This window comes from Anas acuta, chromosome 1, assembly GCF_963932015.1.
Source record: "Anas acuta chromosome 1, bAnaAcu1.1, whole genome shotgun sequence".
In the NCBI taxonomy this organism is placed as follows: Eukaryota; Metazoa; Chordata; class Aves; order Anseriformes; family Anatidae; genus Anas; species Anas acuta.
This window is the reverse complement of record NC_088979.1, coordinates 96,219,775-96,246,403: the sequence shown is the minus strand read 5'-3', so window position 1 is coordinate 96,246,403 and position 26,629 is coordinate 96,219,775. Positions and strand designations below refer to the sequence as shown.

Here is a 26,629-nt window from a genome sequence, read left to right as displayed (position 1 = left end):
CTGGCCGTGAAGTCATGACTGATGTCACATGAACTAACTTGACACTGCACCATCAGGATTAAATCCATTACGGTTTTGTTAGTTAGACTGCCCTTAAGCAAAACCTCAAACTCTACCAATATCTCCAAATCCATACAGATGGAGAAACACTGACGCAATAACTACCCCATTTTTCCGAGGAGATTACCGTGCTTTTTGTGAAAGAAGCCAGGAAGCAATTTGAAGATGCCAGGGCAGTAAACAGAATTAGATTTAGAATTAGGAGACTAATAATTCCATTTTTAATAAGGGAAAATGACAGAAATAATTAAAAACTAATAATCGTTATGGAAACCCTGCTGAAATATTTGTTGGTTTTAAATTAAAATGGTTTCGCAACGGACTAACAAAGTGTTGTATTTAGAATATTTTCAGCACTCCTTTACTGAAAAGAGGCACTCACATTTACTGCGTTTTTAATTAAAAGAATAACAGCACTCGGAAGAAAAACCTGGGAGAGTTTTATGGATCTTCGTGGTTTACTCTGCACCCTTGGTACCGTCAGAAGTTAATGACAACATCTGCAGGTACTTCACCACGTTGTTCAAGCAAAGTTCAAAAACACCAAGTTTCCTAGCACAACTTTTTGATGCCGCAGTGTTTTCTCCTTTCTCCTCACCCTTACATTTTGCTGCTTCATGGCTTTGGCTCAATCTTTCCACCTGTAGCGATGATAAATATCAAGGGGAGGCTGCCTAGGGCGTGGCAGCTGAAGGGATCTCCACGGGCACACCCCGGTGCGCTGCTCTGGTTTTCGCCTGGGCACAGGGGCTGAGCGCTGCCGACGCTGCTTTACGAAATATTTCGTCACCGCCGGGTGCTGCAGGGGCGTTGCCTTCCCACGGAGGAGCAGTTCGGACGGCTGCGGGCAGTCGGTGAGTCAGTGCCCAGCTCAGTTTGCTGCTGCAGAAGACAACACCCTCAGCTACCTTTTCTTCTGCGCTCTCAGGACCAAGCGCCCCACGTACACGCCAAGCACGGCCACTGCTGAGTCCCTCGTGCGTGCCCCAAACTCCTCTCAGCTAGTGGGAGATTTAGAGGTGGGAAGAAACCTAACTCTGGTTGCCATGCCACCTTTTTGGCAGTAAAATGAAAAAAAAATCTCATTTTACTGAGATTTTGTACAGACTTACAGCGACATGTCCTCCTTGGGTGTGCCCGTATCAACATGGTGCCACCAAAGCTGACCACGCTGAAAGAGGCGAAGGAAACCTCGCCACCAGCAGGGAAACTCTCACCTGGGGAGCCCACGGACCTCCGGGTATCTCCAGGGGCAGTCAGCTCTCCGGGCATCCCCCAGGATCACGCCCTGAGGAGCTGGCTGTCCAACTCTACTGTACAGCCAAACGTGCATGCACAGCTCTGGCGACAGCCCAAAGAGAAAGGCTATCTGCACTGGTCTGTGGCAAACTGCAAGCATAAATGGTCATTTAGTGCAAAAACACTAAATTTCTGTATAAAATCCCGCTAACCCAGCCCAGGCATGCGATTTGTATGCCTCGCACTGCAAGGGATCCGGCTCTTCCCATACATTTAGGTTTAATCCTTTTAGCGTTATTAGAGTGTCATAATGCAAACAAAATACTGGCTTCCAAGTGTGGCTGCTGAGATCATCACCCTGCACCAGAGACGATCAGAGCCCCTGAGTCCTCCAACTCCTGATTTACAGCCATCAGCTCACGTGAATGGGTAACACTTGAGCACACGCTCGGCGCTACTGAGCAAATCCGCCAAGGCTGTGCCGTGCTGGCCCACCAGGAAGAGCCATTCTCTGCCATCAGCCTGATGAAATAACCTGCAGCGCTTACCTCGGGCACCACCGTGCTCCTCTTGTTTTCCTTACGCGTCCACTGTTGCTTCTTTTCTCGTGTTCACAAAGGTCTTGGGGAAACAGCCAGAGCAGCTGCGTGGGGGATGTTTCTCAAAGGAGCGCGCCTGCCTCTAAAGCTGCAGGGCCTTTTTTTGCTAAATCTTTACATTCCAGGGGCTTCCCTTCCGTGGTGAGCTATGAATTTCAGAGGGCAGCATCCAGGCTGACAGGTTTATTAGTTAATTTAGTTGTGAAGCTTAAGAGGAGCCTGTATCTTGCAGCTAAGGTACTAGATTAGGGCTCTCCTCTCGAATTTAATTCCACGGATTCACCGGCAAGTATCTGAAATCTCCCCGCGTCTCAAATCTCGTTTTACAGATGGAGGAAACGCTTTCCCACATCACTGAAATAAAGTCAGAATAAACCCTTTTATCTAAGTGAGGTGCTCAAGCAGATGAAGCAGTGATGACAAATACCTACTTAGATAGGAGACGGTGCTCAGCGCTGCCTAATTTCAGCAGGGCATCACCAAACCACACCATCATTTTACCTCGTGTAAAAGGCCCCTAAAACTAATCGAAAGGAATCGTATGCGGCTCCTTAAGAGCTGCCCGGCATCAGCCTGCTCTACAGACTTGTAGGATCTGCTCAATTACTTGCGGGTAATATTGCAATAAATTGTAGCTCAGGCACAGCGGGCTGTGAATCGCTGGCCTCTGCCATTCATCTGCTGGGTGTCAAAAAAGGAGGTCGGGAGGAGATAATCCTCTTAGTGCTCCGTCAGCTGCGCTCCTGGAGACTCCGAACGTGAAATTTGGCCCAGCTTTAGCCATGAGAAATTAATTTCATTTGCCGATAATCCCAAACCTCTGCCTCTGGAGAACCCCGGCCAGGAGCCTCGCTCCGCCCCAGGAGCTGGGTTCTGGTGGGGAGCTGAGGAAGTGGGCAAGCAAATGCTACGGAAGGGTCGCAACAGCCTCAGCACTAATTCACTCAGTTCTGAGGCCTCCTGAGAGTTTTCTTAATATAATCATGGCAACAAGTTTTGGTACCTTCTGACATGAAGAGGGTAAAGCAATGCCAGCATCAAGGAGGCACGAAGTTGCCGTCTCTGCCTTCGGTACCAGATTCTGAGCAACACCAAGCCCTGATGAATGCCTCTCTGCAGGCGAGAAACGTGGTCACTCACAGAACGAAGCAGTAGCTCTGAGAGGGATAAAATGTTCCAAAAGCTTTTACCTTCACATATTCAAATAGCTTAAATACCTGTTGGAAATCCTTAATTCCTTCTCATCGGTACAACCCAGTACCAAAGTCCATCTTCTCTTGGCTTCCTTTCACTTCTCTCTGAATAATTTGGGACCGAAGCATGCTACAGAGAAGTCAGTTGAAGCAACAGGTGGGCAGAGGTTTCAAAAATCTGATGCTGCTCCCCTCAGTGACTCATTTTAGGGCTCAATTAGCAAAAAGTGCATTAAACATTAAAGGGATTCCTGCACAGAAATAGCTCTCTGCAGCTGGCAGCTCTCGGTGCATTTAAAGTTAGATGTTCCCTGTGATGAGCAGGTTCAGGACTCTTACAAAGCTGGCTATCTGCAGCTTGCCTCTAATCTTCTCCAAATTACAGGCCAGCTGAGGGTGCCCAGCTGCGCTTCTCCTGAGCACGCTGCGCAGAGGAAATCCCCGGCTGGACGGGGGGTATCCAGCCATCTCAGGCAACCCTGGCTGGGGAACTGTATTAAAAACGGGATGAGCAGCCCGTGGGATCAGGCTAGGCATGGTAGAAACGAGTAAAGTTGGAGCAGGCTGTGGGGGCAAGCAGCACGCAGCTCCCCAAGCCCAGCAAGCCCTGGGGCTCAGCCTAGGGCCCCAGCCCAGCGCAAGGATGCGTGTCTTTAGAGAGGCTGGAAGGCAGGGCTGCTGCTTGGAAATGAGGCCAGCCGAGCCCAAAACTGACTCCAAAGGCAAGTCCTTGGGCTTCTTCTTGCTATTCCAGAAGATGGCTCCAGGCTAAAACAATTTAGGGTAAAACGAACTCGAAATGTGCAAAGCATATTCAATAAATATCAGAAAAATGTTGTAAGCCTTCCTTAAACCTCAAACGCTGGGTGTGAGGAGCAATCTCACTTTACAAAGAGGAACTGAGGCAAGTTAAGTGAAAAACTTTGGGCAAGTCAGCAACGGCAGGAAGCAGTCTCCTACTCCAGCCACCAGACCGTGCTCCTCACTAGAAGAAACACTGATTTACCTCTTCGAAAAACATCACTGAAAGCATTTAAAGGGTCTTTTTTCTGTTTGTTTGTTTGTTTGTGGGGAAGAGGAGGGAAAGGAAGCCAGCAAAGCCTTGACTGCAGCGCAGAAACCTTCAGGTTTATTTACATGACCTCCCTTAGCAAGTGTAAATTAGCGTTACGTGCCTGTCCCACGGGCACAACGCCGCCTCCCCGAGCGGCACCGCAGATGGGAACCAGCCCCCAACCCCTGGGCTAACAACAGCCTCTGCTGGCACCCCCGGCAGGGAAGGCAGTGTCCGAGGGACGAGATGCCACCCTGGGAGAGCAGCTTTGCTACTCCACATCCACCACAACATGCTCAGGTATTTATTATCATGCCAAATCTCCTAGTTTTAGTACGATGGTTTTACTTTCCTCCTAGCAGATTTATTTGCAGTTTTGTCTGCCTGACCACTGACTGCCTGGGAGCTGGGATTCACCCCCCGTTAGCCTTCAGACTCCCACCTTTCTTCTCCCTGCACATTTGTCCCCGGCACCACGCAGGCGTTTGTTAGAGCACCTCACTGCCACAAGATGCATTTCTCCGGTGCCTTACAGTGCTGAATTATGCAGAGACAGCGTGCTCCACTGACACACTTCATCCAGTTCCTGCTGCCTCCCCGTCGGGTCGGGCTGCCACCCACCAGCCCTGCTCCAAAAAGCCGTCACTTCTTACTTTGCACTTGTCCATGGGCACGCGAGGAAGGACTGGGGCTCCCAGGGAACCTGAGGACGGGTCCAAAATCTTTGTGTGGCTCTGGATACCTACACACGCTCACCAAGCCCAGGTAGGTTGTCCTACACCTGACTGCATCTACCTCCTGCTCAGAAACTCTTCTTCCTTTTAATTTCCCTTAAAAACAAATCTTCCAAACTTTAAGATATGCACAGGTAACCACCATGTCAAGCGTAAAGACCTGCTTGAAGCAGTGAACAAAAGCTGAAATGTGGCGCATTCAGCCCTGCGCCTCCAGGAGTGACAGCTCGAAGGAACATCTCAAATGCTGTCACTCCCCAAATTAAACACAACACCAAAACAGGCTGGTAAATGACAGCGATTTCTCATTCCGTAACAGAACACAAAACAAAAAGTCCTGCTGCCCAGAAAGAGATTGCCAAGCAATCACCCAGATGTTGCTAAAGCATTACGACTCATTTGCTTTGAAAAGATACAAGCTGAAAGGAAAATGATTCCCACGGGCTTGTTTATCAGAAGTTTGGTCCTGCAACTTCTAACTGCAGCGACTTCTGCATTATGCCTTGAATCCAAGGCTGCGTGTGTTTCTGGTGCCTTCTGCCTCTGCTCACATCTCTGAGAGCAGCAGCTTGCTCGCTCCACTCTGTGACGCGATAAAAGTCAAGAAAAACCCAATCTGCCTCCCACTTCAGCAAAAAAGAAAAGGTGAAAAGGATCATATTCATTGCTGCAGTTGTGCAGAGGGGAGAAAAGAGGATCCTTTGTTACTGTTTAAAAAAAAAAAAAAAGCACATTAGTCATTTTTAAAGCAAGCGTGTGTTACAAACCCCTCGCCGTGACAGTCATCGGATGCCTGGTGAATGATTTCAGCAGCCATTGCTGGGGGTCTTCCAGGTCTAAAAGCAAAAGGTCTCCTGCTCTATGCCTGCCAGGGCAATATGTGCCAAGCACCGTTCCCTATACCAATGATTTTTTTAAATCTCATATTTATTGGTTGTGTTCACGGCTCTCAAGCTGGGAAGCTTCTACCACACGGTTAATGCCATCCAACACACGGGCTTCAAGGCTTTGGGCACCATTTAGCATAACCCCGTGCAAAATACGGAAATTATTTTAGCTTTTTCCAGCGGGGCGCAACAGTTAGCACGCAAGACACGTGCCCATCAAACAGCACAGCTTGTGTTTGAAGTCCCCCCTCTCTGCACACCCGTCCCGCCGTGGTGGCCAGGCACAGCCCGGGTTGCACAACAGGCAGCCTTTGTCTCCCCAGCTGAAGGGCCCGGAGCACACTCGTAATACACCTTCCCCGCCCAGGTGAGTGCAAATTAACGAAGCAATTTGCAGCTGGGAAGCAGGCAGCAGAAGGCTTATGTGTTTCTCCTCCGACTCAAGGACTGGAGATCCAGGGAAGCACACGGCACGCGTTGCTCCCCTGTGGATGTCCCAGAGTCAGTCTCAGCTTGCCACAAGTTTCTGACAGGAGCAGTGAAGCCCTTGGAGCACCTTCAGCAGCTGTAGGGCAGCACGCACAGAAGGGGATCGGTGCCAGCAGCCCCGTGCACCCTCCAAACACAACGGGGGCTCATGTTAGCTCCAACCCTGGGCGCTCTCCTTCCCCCTCCCTGCCTCGGCTGCTTTATGGGCTTCCCAGCACCGCCTCCCGGCTTCCCACAGCCCGCTGCAGGCTGGGTCTGGCAGCTCCCCTGAGTCACCCCCCCCCCGGTTATTATTCACCCCCACCTGCTTCAAAGGGCCTTATCTGCAGAGGGTCGCCCTCCGCCCCTCCCAGCTGAGACAATATCGGATAATGCAGCAGGTAGGACACCGCAGGGCTCCGCGAGCTAACCACCAGCGAGATAACCAAAGAGACAGGGAGAGGGGACAAGGCAGCAGGGAGCCCCTTTGGCCCCCTGAGCAGCCTGTGTGAGCCACGGCAAGGACCCAGCACGCGGGGAGCCCTCGCAGGACCTCAGCGGGGATACCACAGTAGAGCTCAGCGCTGGGATCCCTGAGAGGATTTGTTGAGTTAGCTGACAACGCCGTGCCCTGAGTCTCACTAGAGCCCTGTGCTACGTGAGGCACGATAAAAGCATAAATATTGACGTGGAAACTTCCCTTTCTCCTCTCCTTCTGCACCGCTCGCAGCACAGCTGGGCTAATCCCATTGCCAGTGCGCTGCATCCTGACCTCCTTAAACAACCCCACGCTAGGACGTTAAAACACCCTGATCTATAAATAATGTTTCCCTCTCATCCAGCACTGGATTACCGCTCTGTAAAACTCCCATTTTCCCCCTTGCCCACGCTCCTGCCCCAGTTTCTGGCTTGTGCCAGCCCAGGCATCCACCAGACCCTGCGCCGGGCCAGTCCAGGTCACTGAGTCTGCAGGAAACTGCACAAATTTTCCTCGGGGCTCACCTTCAGACAGCCATTACGTGTGACTCGAGCCATAATGGGTAGCTTCACCGATAGATAAGCCTGTCTGCTCGGAAGACCGATGCCTGCAAGGCTCCTTCCCACCCCTGCGCTCCCGCGGGCTGCAGGGGTGCAGAAGCGAAGCCTGCCCCACGCCACCGGAGCCAGCAGGAATCCCACCGCTGATTTCCCAGGGCAAAAGCACAAAGCTAAGGCAAATGCCTGAACGATGCAAATCTGTGGTTTGGCAGATTCATTCCCAGCACACACCGGGGAGAAATGAAGTGTTCCTGCCTCGAAACGCGTCGGAGCCCTCCTGGAAACAGACGGGCACCCTTTCAAGAGCAAGCTCCCTAAGGAAGGTTTAGCAGGCACGCCACGCTTGTGCATTCGGTCCCTTAGCACCATTTGCTGTGATTAGCACTGCAGTTTGCCACACACTTCTCACAACGCACAGGCACACGGGGAAATTACTCATCGCTGGTAAACTGAATCGGGTCTGAGCCCCGCTCAGCTGAAAGCAAGCCCGTGCCCGGCAGGACGCAGGAGCAGCACTGAGGGTCTCGAGGGCAGCGCTGGAGGCAGCGGGTGAGGAGCAGCCCCCGCTGGAAACCACGGGGAGAGCTCAAGTCAAGTTGAAACCTTTCGCAGGGCTCATTTCAAACAATTAAAGAGCACGGCAACCTGTAATTACGGAAAATAAAGCCAGACAGCTGGAGAAGGTAAGCATCTTTAATAAGTAACACGATCCTACATTTTCTCGCTGAGGGAACTTAGCAACTACACGCCCGGCTCCCATTCAGGCAGTTTTTGCTCTCTGTGTCTGCAACAAAAGCGGAGTGCTTTTGTACCTGCGAGCTGCACAAACCCCGCAAAAGGCAACAGCCCTTGACGAACTTATTAAACACAACTTACAAACAGCAACACCTCCAGCCACGCGAGGAAAGGACGCAAGCTGGGAGAGGAAAGCCTCACGGAGGTTCCCAGACGCACTGCATTTCGGACACTGTGACAACAGGGCATCCCACAGGCAGGTCTCACAGCCCAAGCTTCACTGCTCTCCTTCCCCCAGCCCGTCCCGCAAAGCGCGAGCAGAAGCGGAGGCCGTTTGCAAAGCGCCTTACCGTTCATCATCAGGAGCACGAACATTTTTGCCGGCCAGATTTCACAAGCCCTCGCTGCCGGTAACAGAAAGGAGGAAGCGTCAGCGTGTCATTCCCCTGCTGCTTCGCAGTGGGTGTAACGCGCCAAGTTTCATGCGGAGATGAGATGGGTCGATTGGGTGTGTTCGAAGGTTTGGGGTTTTGCCACCCCTCCCTCCTCTTCCCTCCCTTCTTCCCTCCCTCCTTTCCTCCCTCCCTCTCCCGGTTAATCCTTCCCAGCGAGCGCTGGCTCTGGCTGCTGGGACCTGCTGCCACTCAGCCCGCCGGTCCCAAAATCTGCCCTCCCCAGGACACCCCTCCGGGGTGACTTTAACTCCGACGCTGGGCAAGAGCAGCCCGTAATTATAATACCCAGCCTCGCACGTCAGCTACGTGGGGAACAGCCGCGCGGTCCCCTTTGTCACCTCACTACCCTACGCTGCTCTCAGGCTCTAATCGTGTTTTCAGGGAACAACTCTCCAGTGAGACACAAAATAAAAACTTCTGACCTCCTCCGCACCTTTTGTCATTGTCCCCGATGCTCTCGCATCCTGAAAGATCTCTCCCCAGATATTTATCCGGACTGTGCCCCCCCAAGAGTGCAGGCAAACCAACTTGTCTCAAGTTAAGCTGTCCGGCAGTGCAAAAGTGCTTGCCAAATTGGGAACTAAAGAGATGTAAAAACTGCTCATGGATCAGGTCTATCCTCATTCACTGCTTCTGCCTGTCTCTGAATTCCAACTTGAGCAGCTCAGCCCTCAAAACCAGGATTTTGTGATGCTTGCTATAAATAAGAAACACAAATGCAAGCCCTTAACCAGCTGTGTTTACCCACCAACTTCCCCTATTTTGACTCTGCACCCAATTATAAGGGAGAAGAAAAACAGGTATCAAGCTATTCTTGGAATGAGGTAGACAACACACTAATTGTTTTTTTTACAAACAGAAATCACCAAATTAAGCTGCAAATTAACATTCTGAGCTCTGCCCAACACTTCCAAAATACAGAGCGTTAGGTGACGGCCGTCGTTTTGCGGTTCTGCCCTCTGCAACCCAGCCACCACCACAGCTTGGGAAGAGGACAAAATGACTACAAAAAGAAGGAAAATGACAAAAGATGCATGCAGGACCCCAGCTCTCCCACGGGTCTGCATGCACACCTGTGGAAGTGCAATGAATACACAGCCGGAGCAAAGCTCCTCGTGCTCAGGTGCTATGGATGCTGAAGGACAGGATGGGAAGGAGGAGACTTTTCTGGGCCACCAGGGACGAGGTGCTTGGACGAGTGGATTCAGCATGATCATTTTTACACACCCCACGATCAGAAATAGGCACGCAAGCTGAGTTTTTGTCCAGTTCGAGCAGCAGAAAGGCGCGCTCGGCGCTGCCCTGCCACATGCGCTGAGTCGCCTCAGCGCCAAAATGGCTCCGCCATCAGGCAGGAGCGGTGTGCGCTCACACCCGTGTGCACACACACACACACACACGGGCAGCCTGAGCTACAAAGAGATTCCTCGCAGGTCCTAGAGAAGAAGCAGATATGCTTACGACGACAGATTGAAAGCGAGATTGTCTGAAGCGTTTCTCAGCTGAGGAGGCCTGGGCGAGGCACGCCCTGTTGCCGCAGGCCTGGCGTGGCTCTGCAGTTTGCCACAGCACTGCGGGACACCTTCTCCTGCCGGTTCCTGGTCACCCAGAGAGAGGCCGGGGGCTCCTACCCAGTATCTGCCTCCCCCTGTAGCAGGGAGGTTCAGAAAACTCCAGCCAAGCAAGGGCACACCACAAGCCATCAGGCAGTTTTGAATCGGTGCAGAAGGACTGAAGAGCAGCACCCACAAGATGGACGACCCCCAGCCACAAGATGGACGACCCCCAGCCAAAAGCGGGCTGAGGAACAAGAGGCCAGCCCGTGAGGCGACAGGGGTGGAAAGGAGGACGTGGAGCGGCCACCTGCCAACCAACAACACCTCATGGTGGCCTGTCTGTCAGTCCCAGGCCCGGCCCCGCTACGCTGAGGCGTGTTGATCCACGCCCTTTGATGTGGGCTCCCTCCCAGACACGCATGCCAGCTTGTATAAACCCTGGTGCTCTCCGGTGATTAGCGAGGAGCTACCAAAACCTGTTTTGAGGCAGCTGAGCAGATCTGGGGCTGGAGACGGCCCTGCAAGGCGACCGGAGGGGCTGTCACCTCCAGCTGAATGAAGAAGTGGCCACCAGCTATGTGGAAGAGGACATGCAGCATGAGGGGTGCCTACGCTCATCCTCCCTTCCGTAGCCAAATGAAGATGAAATGAATGGAAAAAAAACACTTTTTATTCAATCACCATCAAAAGAAAATCTTTATAGGGAGTCCTCAGGTTCTCCTGTATACCTAGCTGGGAGGGGGACACCCCTCTGCTGAGCCCGGAGGAGAAAGATCTCCTCACCATGGCGAGGTCCACGCCAGCTGGAAGAAGTCACCGAAGGATGGCACCTCCTCAGGTGTGGAAGGAGGGCAGATGGGCTCCCACCAGACACCAGCCAAGGCCGAATCATGCGTAAAGGTGTCTTCATCAGCCCTAATTAACATCCCTGGCTTCTCACACCCTGGCACACCTGTTAATTAGCACACATGAGTTAATATCATTTTAACAATGGATGATCACTGGGGGCAGAGAGGTGGTTGGGAGTAACTTCAGCACAGTGACTCACTGAGCGCAGCAGGAAGCTGAGATACGAGAGCATCAGGGCTACGCAGACCTTATCTCTTTAACTACGGGTTACTTTACAAAGCCAAGGTGCTTCAAAAATTCATGATCCTATCTGCCGTCCTTTCCACCTGCGCAAACAGATGGCCTTGGAGAATCACGCTGTCTGCAGGAGAGCCCTGTCTCCGTCCTGCAGACAACTGGAGCCGTGCAGGTCTTTTTTTTTCGAGTCCTTAATGGCAACGCTGGAGTTTCTAATGGGAGAAACCACAGAGGACAGCGTTCTGGTCCCGGCTGCCATGATTATCACCTGCCTTTGACAATCTCCTGGTCAAGCATGTTTCAGGACACAACCCGGGGCCCAGCAGGCAATTATCACCTGCCAGGAACAACAGGCCCAACATGAACACCCAGACACCGAAGGTCAGCTCCAGTTTCGGTGGTACTCCAAATATCCCATAGCCAGAGACCAATCTGGTGGCAAGCGAGGCACTCTGACGCGCTTTACTGTGATATTATAGTCCTTTTTCACAAAACACTGTAAACTACAGCCCTATAAACACAGCCCTGGCTTCAGAGTACAAGCTGACTCTTGCATATCCCTGTGGATAACACATGATTTTGGCCAAACTATGCACTGGGACTTTCACCCTGGTAAAACCCCTGTCCTGGAAGAAACACCCACACCAGTACCTGTGCGGCCTCGCGCGTCCAGAAGGAGCTGCGACCAAGACTACTGCTAAAGCAAAAGGTTGCCATTGCCCAGGGGAGGTCACAGTTTGGCTTGAGCCATCTTTAATTCAGTAATAAAGTTAGAAGGAAAGTCAACAGAGACCTCTTTTTTTTTTTTTATAAGCCTCAGCTTTGGAACTGGATGTCTGCGATGCAGAAGCTCACAAGAAGGCACTGATGGAAAACCATGATACTACCACCAGAATCACTTCCACCCCTTCAAAGTGATATTTAACGCTGCCAATTAAAGAAGTTTAACACCATGAAAAAGTCAATTGGATCGAATGCATCCATACTCCCCTTTATCAGAACAAGTTTCTCAGCCTCATGTTTCTATTTGGGATTAGGAAGGGAGTCGTGAAAGGCAGGTATTGTTCAGCCACAAACAGCTCCCCTTCAGCCTCTCTGAAAGTAAGCTAATGAACTAGAGTTCGTTGTTTGGTTTCTTTTTCCTTTTCTTTTGGAGAGGTCAGCATATATACCCGCTCCCGGGAAAGCTGATCCCAGTTGTTACAGAGCAAGGGTAGCTGAAAGGTTTCTAATGAGCTACAGGGAGTGGGTGCTGGCAATTAGCCAGCCCACTTGCCTGCAAAACCGCAGCCAACAGCAACAGGCACGCATTGCCACTGCTGGAGCGACTAGACGTGAAAATTTCATGTTTGTGTTTCACTGCAGTCAGTGCTCAATGTCCAAGCGGGGATCAGTGACGAGTGGTGTTCCTCAGGGGTCGGTACTGGGACCGGTGGCATTTAACTTCCTTGTTAAAGGAAGGACCTTGCAGCTGGCAAACTGAAGGGAAGGGATGCCAGCCAGAGGGACCTGGGCAGGCTTGAGAGGGGGCCCATGCAAACCTCATCAACCTCAACATCTCAAAAAGGAGGCCAAGTGCAAGGTCTTGCACCTGGGTCGGGGCTGTCCCAAGCACAAACACAGGTTGGGCAGAGAATGGATTGAGAGCAGCTCTGAGGAAAAGGCCCTGGGGGTGCAGGTTGATGAGAAGGTCAGCATGAGCCAGCAGTGTGCTGGCAGCCCAGAAAGCCAACCGTGCCCTGGGCTGCATCAAAAGCAGTGTGGCCAGCAGGGTGAGGGAGGGGATTGTCCCCTCTGCTCTGCTCTTGTGAGACCCCACCTGGAGCTCTGCATTCAGCTCTGCGGCCCCCAGCACAAGGAGATGGGCCTGTTAGAATGAGTCCAGAGGAGGGCCAAGAGGATGATCAAGGAGCAGCCTGAGGGAGTTGGGGTTGTTCAGCCTGGAGAACAGAAGGCCCTGGGGAGACCTTACAGTGGCCTGCCAGAGCCTAACGGGGGCCTGAAGGAAAGCTGGGGAGGGACTCTTTGTCAGGGAGCATAGTGACAGGAAAAGGAGTAATAGTTTTAAACTAAAAAAGGGTAGGCTTAAATTAGATTTAAGGAAGAAGTCCTCTACTCAGAGGGTGGTGAGGCACTGGCACAGGCTGCCCAGAGCAGCAATGGATGTCCCCTCCCTGGAGGGGCTCAAGGCCAGTCTGGATGGGGCTTCGGGCAACCTGGGCTGGTGGGAGGTGTCCCTGCCCATGGCAGGGGGGTGGAATTGGATGGTCTTTAAGGTCTCTTACAACGCAATCCATTCTGCAATGAGATGTAGCTCCAATAATTACCAGAGCCATCCAGCTGCGTGCAGACAATACACATGCCTATATATACACAGGATTAATAACTATAAAAGAGACCTGCTCCTGGTCATCCCGCCCTGAGAAAACACCCCCAGTTGTGAAGTTGTTCTGGCTATACACAAGAGCGTGCACACACACACCCTGAGGCTGCTATGGGGTCCTGCAGGCCCCCGCCCCGGTGGGGCTCACAGGCTGCACAAGCCATGCAGCGGCGCTTGCTCAGGGCTGGGCACTGCCACGTGGCACAGCAACCCACAAGAGATAACCGAAACAGGGACCGCTTCCTTTTTTTGATGAGAGGGATCACAGAGGAACATTTTATTCACGAAGTGTAATCCAACCACCTCCTCTCATTTCTTTGAAAGAAACTGTGCAGTGGCTGCTGTCATCTTCCTGCTGCATTCTGACACGCTCCTGCCACGTTGCTGCCAATGGTTTTAATTTGCTGGAAAAAAATCAGTTCACAGTGAGTGACAAGCTGTACTCTGGTGGGGATGCTGTCAGGCGATGGGTATCGTAGGTTTACATGAGTTGTCAAAATCCTTCAACACTAAAAATAGGCATCACGAGCTTCTGGATTCACAACACTGAAGTATTACACATAGGGGATGCTCATCCCTTCAAAAGGGCCCTAATCCACGCAGAGACAGGAAACACCTGACATACAGCAAAGGTCTCTGATCTTTATGTTTTTTCAGAAGAAAAAAAAAAGCAACTCACTGCCATAGGAGATTTCGTAACAGCCCAGACCGAAGTGAAGACAAGATGCTACTACAGCGTGGAATAAGACAGCGCAGTACGGGATGCAAGCACGATTAAGGGAAGGCAGAAAGACAAGCTTAGAGGAGAAGAGAAAAAAATTGCACCTTCAAATCCCACATCGTGGTCCAGGCCCCACTGAAAGCGCTGGCAGAGATCTCCCTGCTGCAGCAGTTTTCAAGGAAGGGGACAGAGCCACGAGGCCGGGGCAGGACAGGAAAGCCCGGGAGATGCAAGCAGGTTGCCGAAGGCTGACATTTCTGTACAAGGGATGACCTGTCCCCAGAGAGCAGCCTGCTGATGGGAACAGATCTTGCAGCAAGTCACCAAACAGGCAGGCCTGTAATTATTCAGGCTTTCTTTTGCTCGCTGCAAGTTCCCAAGAGCCCGGGTGCTTCAGCACACTGGCTTTGCCACATGGCATGAGCCATACTCCTGCATCTGAAGCACACGGAGAGAAATCCAGGCACCACAAGGCACCGCTGGCTGCACGTCCCCGTGCCCTGGTGAGGTGGAAGGTGCGGGGCCACCTCCAGCTGCCCTGCAGGCACCGGGGCATCGCACCGAAACGGCCTGACCCCAGCAATGTCATTGCTATGGGTACGATGGCATACAAGGGGAACAAAACAAAAAAAGGAGAAACCATTTACCCACCAGATCCTGTTTATTCATCCCAGCTTGCTGGTTCCATCTGAGTCACCAGGATGACTAGCGCGGGCAGAGTTGTCCCTGTATTAGGCCAATATTTACAGCAGAAAGAAAACGAAGCATCGCAAGGAATTACTAATGAGATGTTATCACAACACTGTGTAGAACTCAAGTAGCACTCCGATGCGCTTTATAAATAATTAGCAAATTCCCTTTCACAACAGCCCTGTGAGGCATTATCCCCGTCCTCCACGCAGCCAGGCAGAGAGCAAGTGGTTTGCTCACGGCCACGGTGCTGGCGCGGAGGCAGGGTTATAACCGGTGGCACTGCCCTTGGGGAGAGTTGCTGCATCCTTCCCCATCCTCCCTGCCCCAACAGCAGGGACAAACTCCCTCCAGCACCACCTCACCCCGCACAGGAGCCCCCGAGGGGCAGGGACGGAGGGGTGGGGTGGAATTGTGCCACCCGCAGCGGGCCCGGAGGAAGCGGCTCTGCGAGACTTCCCCTTTCCTAGATCCCCTTTCCAGACGCAGCCAGCTCTAAAAGCCCCTGGCCCTGCCCCACAGCCCCAGCTTCTCATGGCCCGCTCCCTCCATCCCAAAAGTGGCACAAATGGCACAGAAACGTATGCAGCTGCCTTTGCTCTCTGCCGGATGCACGTTAAGAAAGCAGGCAGCAGCGCAGCTATTTTAGATAAGCTGCATAAAAATAAAAGATGCTGCTTGAGTGTGCGTGCTCTCATTTTTAGAAAACACTCTCTGATTTATTTATTCTTTTTCTTTTTTTTTCCCCTTCAAATCCTTCTAGCAGATGGTAAAGAACCTCCCCTCAATGTCCTTGCAATGTGGAGAAGCCCCAGCCTGGTCTGAACCTCACCGTAGCAGAGCACCACGTGGGAATTACAGAGTTTGCCACCCCCTGGACACCTCTGAGGTTTGAGGAGCTCTGCCTGCTTTATGCCTGAGTGCCTTCACTTCCTCAGCTTTGCCAGCTAACTCGGTGTAGCTACTTTTGGGGTCTTTTTCTCCTTTCCCAGGCCTGTATCAAGCCATTTAATTGACAGACAGTCAATTTTATCAGAAAGTATTTGCTATATTTATACATCGCAGCTCGTGGAAGGGTCTGACCCAGCCAAACCATGCCGATGACAGCGGCAGACACACAACAGAACAAACCTGGAGGGCTTCTGGACGTAGCACGGAGGCCAAGAGCAACGCACAGCAGAGGCGTACTGAGAGAGGAGAGCATTTGGAAAGGCCACGGGAGCATTTTGCTTTGAAATGCTTCAGAATTACAGGAAATTGTTCAGACTCCCCTGTTAAGAAAACAAGAAACTGAGAAGCACGACCAGGAAACGCTGTTTAAGTCTTGGCTCTTTTCTTGTGGTTAGCAGATAGGGAGAAAAGATGCAGAAAAAAAAAGAGGAGGAAAGCATGAGGCAATTGGAAGTGTCTTCTCTGAACCAGGGTCTGAAGTTTTGCACTTTCTCTTGATACCAGTAGGTTTAACAGAAAAGTGAGTGTTTCCAAATTTTGTTCCGAAAAGTGTTTGGAAGAAGGCCACAGCTTCTTACAGACAAAGCAGGAAAAGTGTATGAACTGTGGTTCTCAAACAATGTCCTCGCTCCTGCAAGCCCATGGAGCAATCCCAAATCAGTGGCGACCCTGAGGGACGATACCTCAGTACATACATGTGATGTTAGACACTCGCCTGTGGAAGACCTGCACCTAAGAGCTGACCTGAGCCCGCAGCCACCAACCCCACTGCCACTTGCCCTCTGCTTTATACTTGCACAAATGTATGTTTTTAAGTGCTCAGGGATCCATTATATCCTCTAAAACAGGAGTTCAGCTACAGACTAACTACTCAAGCAAGCCCAAGGGCAGAAACCTGCCCTCTTACACTGTCTCAAACCCTGTCCTCTGACAACCATGATCATTTCAGAACTGCTGATTAATTTTCCACACCTCAACTTTTTTTTTTTCCTTTTAAAGTCCTGCCTGTTCCTTTTCTTTGTTACGAGTTTTTTTCAGTCTTTGCCTGTTACCTGACCATTGAAGCCTGGTTCGCGATTAAATACAGCGTTTGGAAGCCCGATGGCAGAGCTGCCTGCTCCAGGTGCTCCAAGTGTACGAAGCTCTAGGAGATGCTAGTGATTCGGGACAGATGCTGCTCTGCAGAAGTCTGTGTGACCAAAGGTATTTCCCTCCCCTGTATCTGCATAATTCCACGTGGAAGGGCTGCACAGTGTAAATAGCAGCAGGTATGTGTTACTCTGGCAGCAGATGAAGCAATGGAGGACACAAACCCACTGCAGAGCAGTACGGTAGCTTGATTTAAGCAGTCGCATGACTTGCACAAAAACAGTGATCAGATACCGTAAGGTTAAGTGCATCAGGAATGCTGCTCTTGGAGAAATTACTGCTCTAACCCAGGCCAACTTCTGCCACTACAGCGGCGCTGAGCAGATAAGGGAACCCTTCAGACTGCAGTGGTCACGTTCCACATTTTGGGGCACAGCAAAATTTAGCTGAGCTTATCTGGAGGTGAGCCGGGGTCAGGCCAAGCGAATCTGGGTGCCACAGGTGGGCCTCACAGCACACCCATCGGCTGCAGCCCAGGGGAGCCTCCTGCATCAACCACGGATGGGTGAAAGCTCTGGAGAGACCCCTGCCAGAGCAGAATAAAAGCCAGGGAAGGCCAAAGGTCTCCTGCAGCCTTCCCATGAGGTGATCCCACTGTGCAAGTGATCCAGAGCCACTCCAGGCAGAGTCCTCTTCTTCACTTCTGCCCCACTCTCCATGTAGGTTCTTCGGGCAGCTATCAGCTGGGGCACCATCCTTCAGGACACAACTGAAGAAGCTCTAAAGCCCACAGCAAAACAGCACATGCCCATAGCTGGTAGGCAGGTGTTAATCAGGTATGTCAGTCGATCACTGGACGTTGAAGAGAAGAATCCTAATGCCACGGTTTCCTGAGGCCCTGAGAGCTCAGCAGGTTCCAAGATACCTCCTTGCCACATCAATAATAACACCGACAGACAATGCGAAGCACCAGAAGTAGCAAATCCACCAGGCTTCTACATCTTTTCAGGGAATTTTGGCGGGTTAACTCCTCCCCAACACATTTTAAGCTAGGTGGTCTCAATCTGTCCCTTTGCAGCCAGCAAACACCATAATGGAAGCTCTGGTTAACCTCAAGCACAAGGCTGTGCTCAAGCCTAACGCAGATCTCTGCAGCACACTCAGAAGGGCAGAGACCAGTGAGCAGGGAACTTTGCTAAATGTTTCTTGAACTTCTGTCAGCCTTCAGCAGAGTACAAAGGAGGTGGAAAGCAGCTGCCTTCCCAGCACTGGGACAAACTGCCGCAATGCACTGGAAGAAGAGATGATTTCAGATCACGGTAGGAAGCACCAGGCTGCAAAAGAAGTTCTCCCTTCTATGTCAAAGCCTCCAAAGCTCCAGTACTTGCAGAAAGCTGAGCACCACACTTACAGATTGTGGTACCGAGGAGCGAATGGTGACTTACTGTTACTTGAACAGGCACAGAAAGCTGCCGCCATTGCTGCTGACCAGCCCTCTGGTGCAGACAGGCACTCAGAGGCCCTGGGAGGTAACAGAGAAACATGCCCAAGGACATGTAGGTGCTGTATCCACGTCAGCACCTGATGGCCCTTTTGACATTAGTCACTATTTGATATGATGGAATGGGAGAGAAGGGCAAAGAGAAGGAAAATAAAACCACGCACATCTTTCTCTTTGTTTTTTTTTAGATGCACTGTCAGTCCATACCCCAATAAATGTCTGTGCATCTCTTCATGACATAAATGTCAGCCTTGCGGTGAATTGGAACCTCGGGACTGCTGCACTGGCAGAATTAACATATTGCACATACAAAACATTTCATTATCCACGGCAAACTGTACGCACTTTCACTCCAGGGAAACTGCAAATGCCACCCAGCCTCACTATTGTTTTCTGTTAACAGGCTGACAGCCCTGCCATGCAGCCACACACTGGGACATTGGGTTTGATGATGTATCAGTCTTCCAGTTTCATTATTCTCTCTCTACAATGCTGACATTTTTTTTACATCTTTTTTTTTTCCTGTTTGTTCTGGTTGTGTCTTTATAGATGTGCCACATTACCAAATGATTTACTTGAAAAAACTTACCCTGGGACAAACACAAAACGGGGCACATTTGTCAAGCTGAAAATACATCCGAAGGAACCCGCAGTGCTCTCTGCAATACGGGTAGAAGGCGATTTGGAGGTAAGAAAACCTCAGACACAACAAGCAAGGCTCCAACCCATTTACACTAGTGTCCGTGGTCAATACTGATGCACTCGAGAACTGAATCTGTTCCCTTCTGTGGCTTCAACTCATTGCATTTTTCCTTCCCGCTCGTCAGTTGGGCTGGCTGTAAACTCAACCATTTGCATAAGCCACAGATTTTGTCTGCCTCTTTGAAAGGTCAAAAATTAGAAGCAGTGCAAACAAACACACATGACAAATAGGCCAGCTGGCAGCAATTTGGAGTGACCACATGGAGGAAGTGTGGAAGCGAATCAGGGCAGGACAGGAACCTTTAACAGCCTGGGTCTTACACATATATTGCAACTTACAGGCTGCCTCCAGGGAGTTTTATTATTATTTTTTAATCAGCTTTGTATCTTTGCAAAGATTAGTGACCAGCTACCCAGATTTAGCGCTGTCGTGTTCCCATAAACATTTCCAAATATACGTTCTTTGATAAAAGATGCAGCTGCTGGCACCATTTTTCACATAAACATTTCTCTGTGCATTACACTGCACATTACTAAGGAGTCTTTGCGTTTTTATTCCTAAGAGACCACTCGTGCTCTTCTGCAGGGTTTGGGGCATCACCCTGGGCCTGAGAAAGGAACTGGGACATGAGCACATTATAGTGGGGAATAGCAGCTGTGAATGGATGCACAAGACTAAAAAAAAATAACAACAAAAAAGCACTGGGGTTGTTACTCACATGGGGGCGTCACAGAAGTAAGGAGGAAGGTTGGGAACCATTTGCCGTCCCGTGCAGCTCCTAGAATAGAAAAGAAAGATGCAGGGGTCAGCTGCAAAGAGCCAGGCAGCCAGCTGCACGGCTGGCAGGAATCCACCTGCCCCTCGATACCTGCAGCAGACCTCTGCCAAACCTGGGCTGTTTGGGAGTGGAGGTGGGAGCTGACTGACAGCATCCCAAGCTACCACCCGGCTGGGATCGCTCATTTTGAACCCAATCCCCTGGGTGCTGTAACACCACCAGGCATCCCCCAGATAAATACACCTTCCTCCCCACCTGCAGAGCAATTTCCATCCAAGTGAGCCAACTTGCACCGGGGTTTAATGCTCTCTCCACGGCATCCCCCTCCACCACGGAAATCCGTGCCTGCTGCTGGAGGAGCACGGTTAATCTCTGCAGGCAGATGTCGGCCTCCAGAGCTGAGAAAACGACTTTGTTCTTCAGGAGCTGGGAATTTAAAACGCCCCGAGTCGCAATGCCTTGATGAATTGGGTAAGCTAAACCCAAAAGGAAGCACCTGCTCGCTGAATAGCCCCTAATGAAAGCCCCGCTGCTGCTCCACGTGCGCCTCACTCAACGTGAGCGGCCCCTCGCTGGTTACCAACACGCTGGCCACAGCCAAAGAGCTGCATGGCAAAAAGGAGCCGAGGTGGCTGCTGAGAGCAAAGCCCTTCTGTGACTTGTCTCAAAGGGGAACCTCCTCGGGCCGGAGCTGATCCCTGTGGGCTCAGACCTGCAGCGGAGGCAGCCAAAGCCACCCCAAGAAGACACGCGGCCCACACCGGCCTCCTGGCAGGAGCCCAGCTTGCCCCCCAGAGGCAGATTTGGGGCCCAGGCCTGGGTTTGAGCTCCCTTACAGCCACCATGACGTCTGCTCTCTCAGCAGAGCCAGGTTTTCACGAAAGAAACACTCCCAGCACAAACACTGCCCCTCTTCCACATCTCCTCCGCTCGCCCCTCAGCCTGGCCTCGCTGCCCGCACCCCCGGCCCACCACCTCTCGGTGCCTCCCTCCTTCAGGGCTGAGGGGCAGAAGTGGCAGACAGGCGGGCCACGAACCACACCAAGCAGACCCCCGGCTTCTCAAAAGATAAAACAAGACGTGTTTGGGCCTGTGAATTAGCCACAGTCCTGCCAGTCCTGTAAGCAGTTTCCTTCCTTGTGTATTTCATGTACAAGCAACCTGTGGTACCTCACGACCTCAAGGTTCCTGCCTTCTGCACCCGGGACTCCCCTCCGTGAGGGCCGCAGCCCTCCCAGGGCCCCGTTCTGCCTCCTCTACGAGAGCCTTTTATTTTCTTCGGCTATTCCAGAAGTCTGTAGTGAAACCCACGCGTCTCCAGCAGCCCCTGTAAATCCCCAGCCCCCGTTTGATGTCAGGAGGCCGTGGCAGCCACACCGTGCTTGTCCTTGTGACATGTAACTCCAACTCAGCAATCCTATTACCCGTGCTCCTCGCGGTTGTGCAGAGATTTAGCCCTCGGCTCCCCATTGCTTTATCTCTTTGCGTATTTGCCAGTGCAGAAACAATCTTGGGCTGTAGACAGGTCACGTCCAAATGCTTCTCCTATCTTGCTGCCAATCTGGAAAGAAAAGCAACCGGCACGTAGCCTGCACTGCGCTGTCGAGCTCCCCAGCACAGCAGCCAGACGGGAGCTTCCAGGCACAGAGACAGCAAAGGGACAAAACCAGGGCTATGGAGCCCTGGTGAGGGGCCTGGAGCACGAGTCCTGTGAGGAGCAGGGCTGAGGGAGCTGGGGGTGTTTGGGCTGGGGAAGGGGAGGCTCAGGGGAGGCCTCATTGCTCTCTGCAGCTACCTGAAAGGAAGGGGTGGGGAGCTGGGGTCGGCCTCTTCTCACAGGTAACTGGTGCTAGGACTGGAGGGAACGGCCTCCAGTTGTTCTTGGGTCATCTCCTATGCCTACAACCACAGCCCTGTTTGAATGCTGCCCTGCCGTTCACCTGCTAGGAAAACCCTCCCTTTCCTGCTGCGGTACCCCTCCTGTGCTCTTGCACAAAAGCCGTCTCTTACCTCATCCCATTTTTCCCTCGTGTGACGCCTCCACCACATTCCTGACAACTCACAGGTTACTCACCACTGCAAGTCTGAACCCTGGCTCTGCAGCACTTGCCGACGAGGCGGCTGTGTCTCTGTCAGAGTATCAGCCCCGCTTCCTCGACATGCTGCAGCCCAGAGACAGCTGATGGAGGGGGCAGCTGGCTAGAAATCTGCCCTTTTCCACTATTTCCACTATTACTGAGGTAGCTACACCTGCTTTGGACTTGCCTTGAAGCAGCTGTACTCGAGGAGCACTGCCTCAGGATCAGTGTGGCTGAGGCTGGCAGGGACCTGTGGAGATCCAACCTAGAGCAGGCTGCCCAGCGCCACATCCAGCTGGGTTTTGAAGCTCCCCAAGGAAGGAGACTCCACAACCCCTCTGGGCAGCCTGTGCCAGTGCTTGGTCACCTGCACAGTGAAGGAAGGAAGGAGTGAGACAAGCGGGCTTTCAAAGGGTTTTATTCTGCTCTGAACACTGACCGTGACGCTAAACCCAAGAGAACTGCAGCCAGGTGCTGGTCCCACTGGTGCCTGAAAACGCCCCCGACGATGCCAGGTTCCTCTTCAGCCACGTGGCGTGGAGCACCGGTGCTGACAGCAGCGAGACAGCAGGAACACAAGGCCCAGCAAAGGAAAACAGGGGATAACAGTGTCCCCTTCAGCAGCAGCCCAGGCTTGGAGCACACACACGAGACTTTCCAGAAAGCAACTTTATTTTCTTCCGAAAAGCAAGTCCCAACAGGTAGCGTGCCGCAATGAGCCCGAGCCACGATCCCTCAGCACCTCCAACACTGCTCAGAAGGGTTTGTCCTCGTGTTTTTGTTTTTCCCCGTAAGCCTCGAACGCAGACTGCAGGTTTGGCTTCGGCACCCATGGGGAACACCTCGCCTTGCCCCGTGAAGGCAGCATCCCCCCGCAGCCAGGCATGCCAACTAACCAAGCCCCGTTTCGCTCCCAGCGCTGTGGCTACACGAGCACGCCTACGCTTGTAGCAGCAGGAGCTGGCTGTCACGTCACGGCTACCTTTTGCAGATCCCCTCACAAACAAGCTCGCGGATTCCCCAGGGCTGCGGGCTCTGCCCTATTTCAGGCTCCCTGCCGGCGTTTTCCAAAGGGGCGATTTCACCCCTAGAAAGCGGGGAGTCGCTCAGTCAGCAGCAGGCCGGGCGCGAGGATGTTTAGCTCAATAATGCAGCTGTCAGTGGGATTTTGAAATGTCACTCCCACACCTAGCAGATGCAGCTTGCTCACTCCTCGTTTTAGAAAAATGTACTCGAGTTCCTTTTGTAATGGATGCAAAATGTTTCACAGGGCTGGAGCTTTATTTTGAAGGGAAAAAAAAAACACACTACTCTCGTTCCCTTTCAATTGAAAGACATTTTAATTAATTCTCTTGAACATATTTAAACTGTTCTATCCCTTTTAAATACGCTTTTACAGGGACAAGCTATCTCCTTAAGTAAACCCCATATGGCACGGAGTTGAACTAAAAATCCCGAAAACCGAGACAAAAAGAGAGCTGATTCAAGAACAAGGCTCCTCCACCTGTCATTCTTGGCCCTGGCTTTGCCAAAGCTTAACATCTGCGAATAACTCCAGGAGGATGACCAAGATAAATGTTTGTACAATGTCAGCTTGAACATACCAATTGCTTTCAAACAATCACAACTGGAATGACAGCATGAAAAACGAGCGAGAGGAGACACCAAAAACCTGTGGGAGAAAGATGCTATGAGTTCCAGTCAGGTTTGGTGCCTTACCTTATACGTGAGCTTACTTTAAGTAACCAGAACTAGTCTCTTAGATGAGCTTTTCTTTTTTTTTTTTTTTCTTAAAAAAACAAGTAATGTTTTTCAACAGACAGAACAATTGTACCCCAAAAGCCCCACCAACCCACTTGCACTTTTCACACGCTCTTGACCCCATAAAATTCCTTCCTCTGGCTGAATGCATGTGGAAGAAGAGAAGAGGCGCTGGAAAGCAGCCCCAAAGATTCCTACACCTTCAATCCTCAATATATGCAAACGAGATACAGGAAGAAAATTCATTTCTGACTTAAAAATTCACTTAGGAACAAACCTCTGATGCTTCCCTTGTTGGCAACTACATCTACTCTCCTGCAAGTCCTGACACCGAACCCCCTGGAAATTGGACTAGGCTGCTAGGAAAACTGCCGTGACATTTTCCAAGGGCCCAGATCTATGTACCCATATGGTTGCCTTTAACTTCATAAACCAAACAGATTGGATTTTTTTCTAAAGGTTAGAACACCGCTTGCCCTCTTTTCCATCACGCAAAGTTTAACACCGAACTCAATTGGTTTTGGTATTTGTACTATACCTAAGGCAACGACCACTTTCTGATCAGCATTAAATTCAGCTCCTTCTTAAAACTCACCTCAGTTCCCTCAATTGCTGTTCTGTTTTCACAGGGGGTTGGCTAAATGTTCTGCATTGAGAAGAAACATGTAGTGTCCATACATATAATGCGTGTGTGCATATACGTATATATCTGAGCCCATGAAGCAGTTGCTAACACTTGGTTGGAGGAAGCAAGAGCACTAAACCCTTTATCGAATCCTGGGTAGCTGTTGCCTGCCATTACACAGTTGGCAGGCGTCCCTTACCAAATTTATGCACTAAAATTAGCTCTCACAATTGCAATCAATTGTAACAATCAAGCACGAGTAATTCAGAAAAGAGAAGGTAAGCACAGAAAATGACGTTACAGCACTGCGGCGATCTTTGATTTGTTTATAATTATGGGCAGCCTTTTCATCCATGGGCCGTGAGGCTGCAGGCACACAGCCTGTACGCAGAATAAATTATTGTCGAGAAGCTTCCTTCTGCGATGTCCCAGAACACTTCCTTGCCGTTGTGTTCTTGGCGTGCTCTCCCCTGCCTCGGAAAAGGTCTCGGAAAAGGAGCTGCAAAGGGATCCTAGAAGCTCTCTGGTGAGGAAGATGCCCATCTCTGCCTCCCCAGGCCCCAGATTTACCCGATACCTCTTGGATGGCTTCACATTGTGTGCACATGGGTCGTGGGAGCATGTTCTTCTTCTCCTTGCCCCCATTCCTGCAGACCAATGGCTCAGGTGCCGCTGCTCTCCCTGCCTGCTTCGCCACCTTCCTCGCCCAGGACCCATCGGGAGGACGGGGACGGCCCAGCCATGGCTCTGGGAACTCCCCAGGGCCGAATCCTGGCCCCAGCACCACCTGTGGAGCAGCAGGGAGCACCGGGACCTTTCCAGGAGAGGAGATGAGGGATGGGACCCTGGAGCAGCACCGGGGCTGCTGGTGGCATTAACAAGGTGCAAGCAGGGACGCGCGCATCCACAGTTTGAACACACGAGCTTTTTCCAGGGATCCCTTGCTATGACACGGGGAAGGGTTAGCAGATAAAAGCCATCTCTCCCACCAACAGCACAGCATCAGTAACCCTCCCCAAAACGATCTGCATCGCAGTGAATGGCTCTGAGACAACTCCCCAGCGCCTTGGCTGGTAGGCATATTTTTTACCATCCTCCCTGGCGCAGATGGTATATATTGCGTGTGGTACGGTGCCAGAGCAGAAATCAAAGTTACAGGCAGCTCTGTACAGATTTTTTCCCCCCCTGAAACAACAACTCATGAAACTAGTAATAAATGTTATATTGTTTGGAACGAGAAGCAGATAATGTATATAAACTTCTGGAAACTAAACACATATGGCAGGAATATGCTGGAGAACACAGAATACCCTAGAGAATGCAGATAATGAAAGGCCCTCTCTCTGCAACTCAGAGTAAATATTATATCTGATTGTCCCCCCTCTCCCACATCCACACGAGCAAATCAATGTCTGGCAAGCCCCTCGGATCCCAGCAGTTCTCTGTTTTCTTTACTAACAATCGACGTAACTTCTGGCCCCCGAGAACCTACATCTTGCATGTCATCACATATTTATGCTGAATTACCTACCACTGCTTTCATTCACTTCTGAATTTTATTTTATGTTGTGTTTTTTTTTTTTTTTTAAGAGGTCACAGCTGAACTACGAAGGAACAAACCTAGACAAACAAGCGTATGGCATTGAAGGCACACTCCGCTTTGGCGAAGACAGGAGGCAGAAAAGCTCGCGTGGTACAGCTTGATCAAGAAGCCAAGTCCTGAAGCACTACACATCTGCCTCCCTACCTCAGCCCCTACCAGGGAGCACTGCTCAGACCCAGACCTACTGCGTTTAAGAGAAAAACGAGCAGAAGACTCACTATTCTTTGTATCATCTAGAAGCTATTTACAGTAGTCAACATAAATCAGATTAAACCTTCCTGGACACAATACAGAGCCCACCAACAACAGCTTAAGAATTTTCCACTGACTTCATCGGGCTTTGGCCCAAGCCTTTCATGTAGCTCCTCACTGATCTCCTTCACACCGCGGAACTCACATTCGCAATCCCCATCAGATAAAGCCAAGGAGGCCTCGCAGCAAAGTGCCCAGAGAACAAGCTGCCTCCTTGGCAAAGTCCACCACCGAGTGAAGGTATCGGCACTGTCAGCAATGGATTTAGTACAATCCCGAGACAGCGATAGGGGCAATTTGCAGAGTAAAGGCGATCTGTGACTGCACACAGAGCCTCATGCCCAGCATTTTGGCACGGTACGTTTCGTGATTCATCCTGGCTTGTATCAG

The 26,629-nt window shown here is 51.3% G+C and overlaps 1 protein-coding gene across 16 annotated transcripts in view; it reads right to left on the bottom strand.

The window, feature by feature from the left end:
* TIAM1 (TIAM Rac1 associated GEF 1) overlaps positions 1–26,629 on the bottom strand; it is a 151,634-nt gene that overhangs the window by 98,776 nt on the left and 26,229 nt on the right. For 11 of the 16 annotated variants that reach the window (XM_068689424.1, XM_068689488.1, XM_068689419.1 and 8 more), the window contains one exon: positions 19,861–19,920. Coding sequence is in view for 2 of the 16 variants with exons in the window: in XM_068689382.1 (XP_068545483.1) it covers positions 19,861–19,920; positions 21,345–21,390 (106 nt within the window). In the remaining 14 variants the exon portion in view is untranslated. Of the gene's footprint in view, positions 1–8,357; positions 8,523–19,860; positions 19,921–21,344; positions 21,482–21,994; positions 22,127–26,629 lie in introns of those variants that run through there. The other 5 variants (XM_068689460.1, XM_068689505.1, XM_068689382.1 and 2 more) reach the window with 4 other exon arrangements.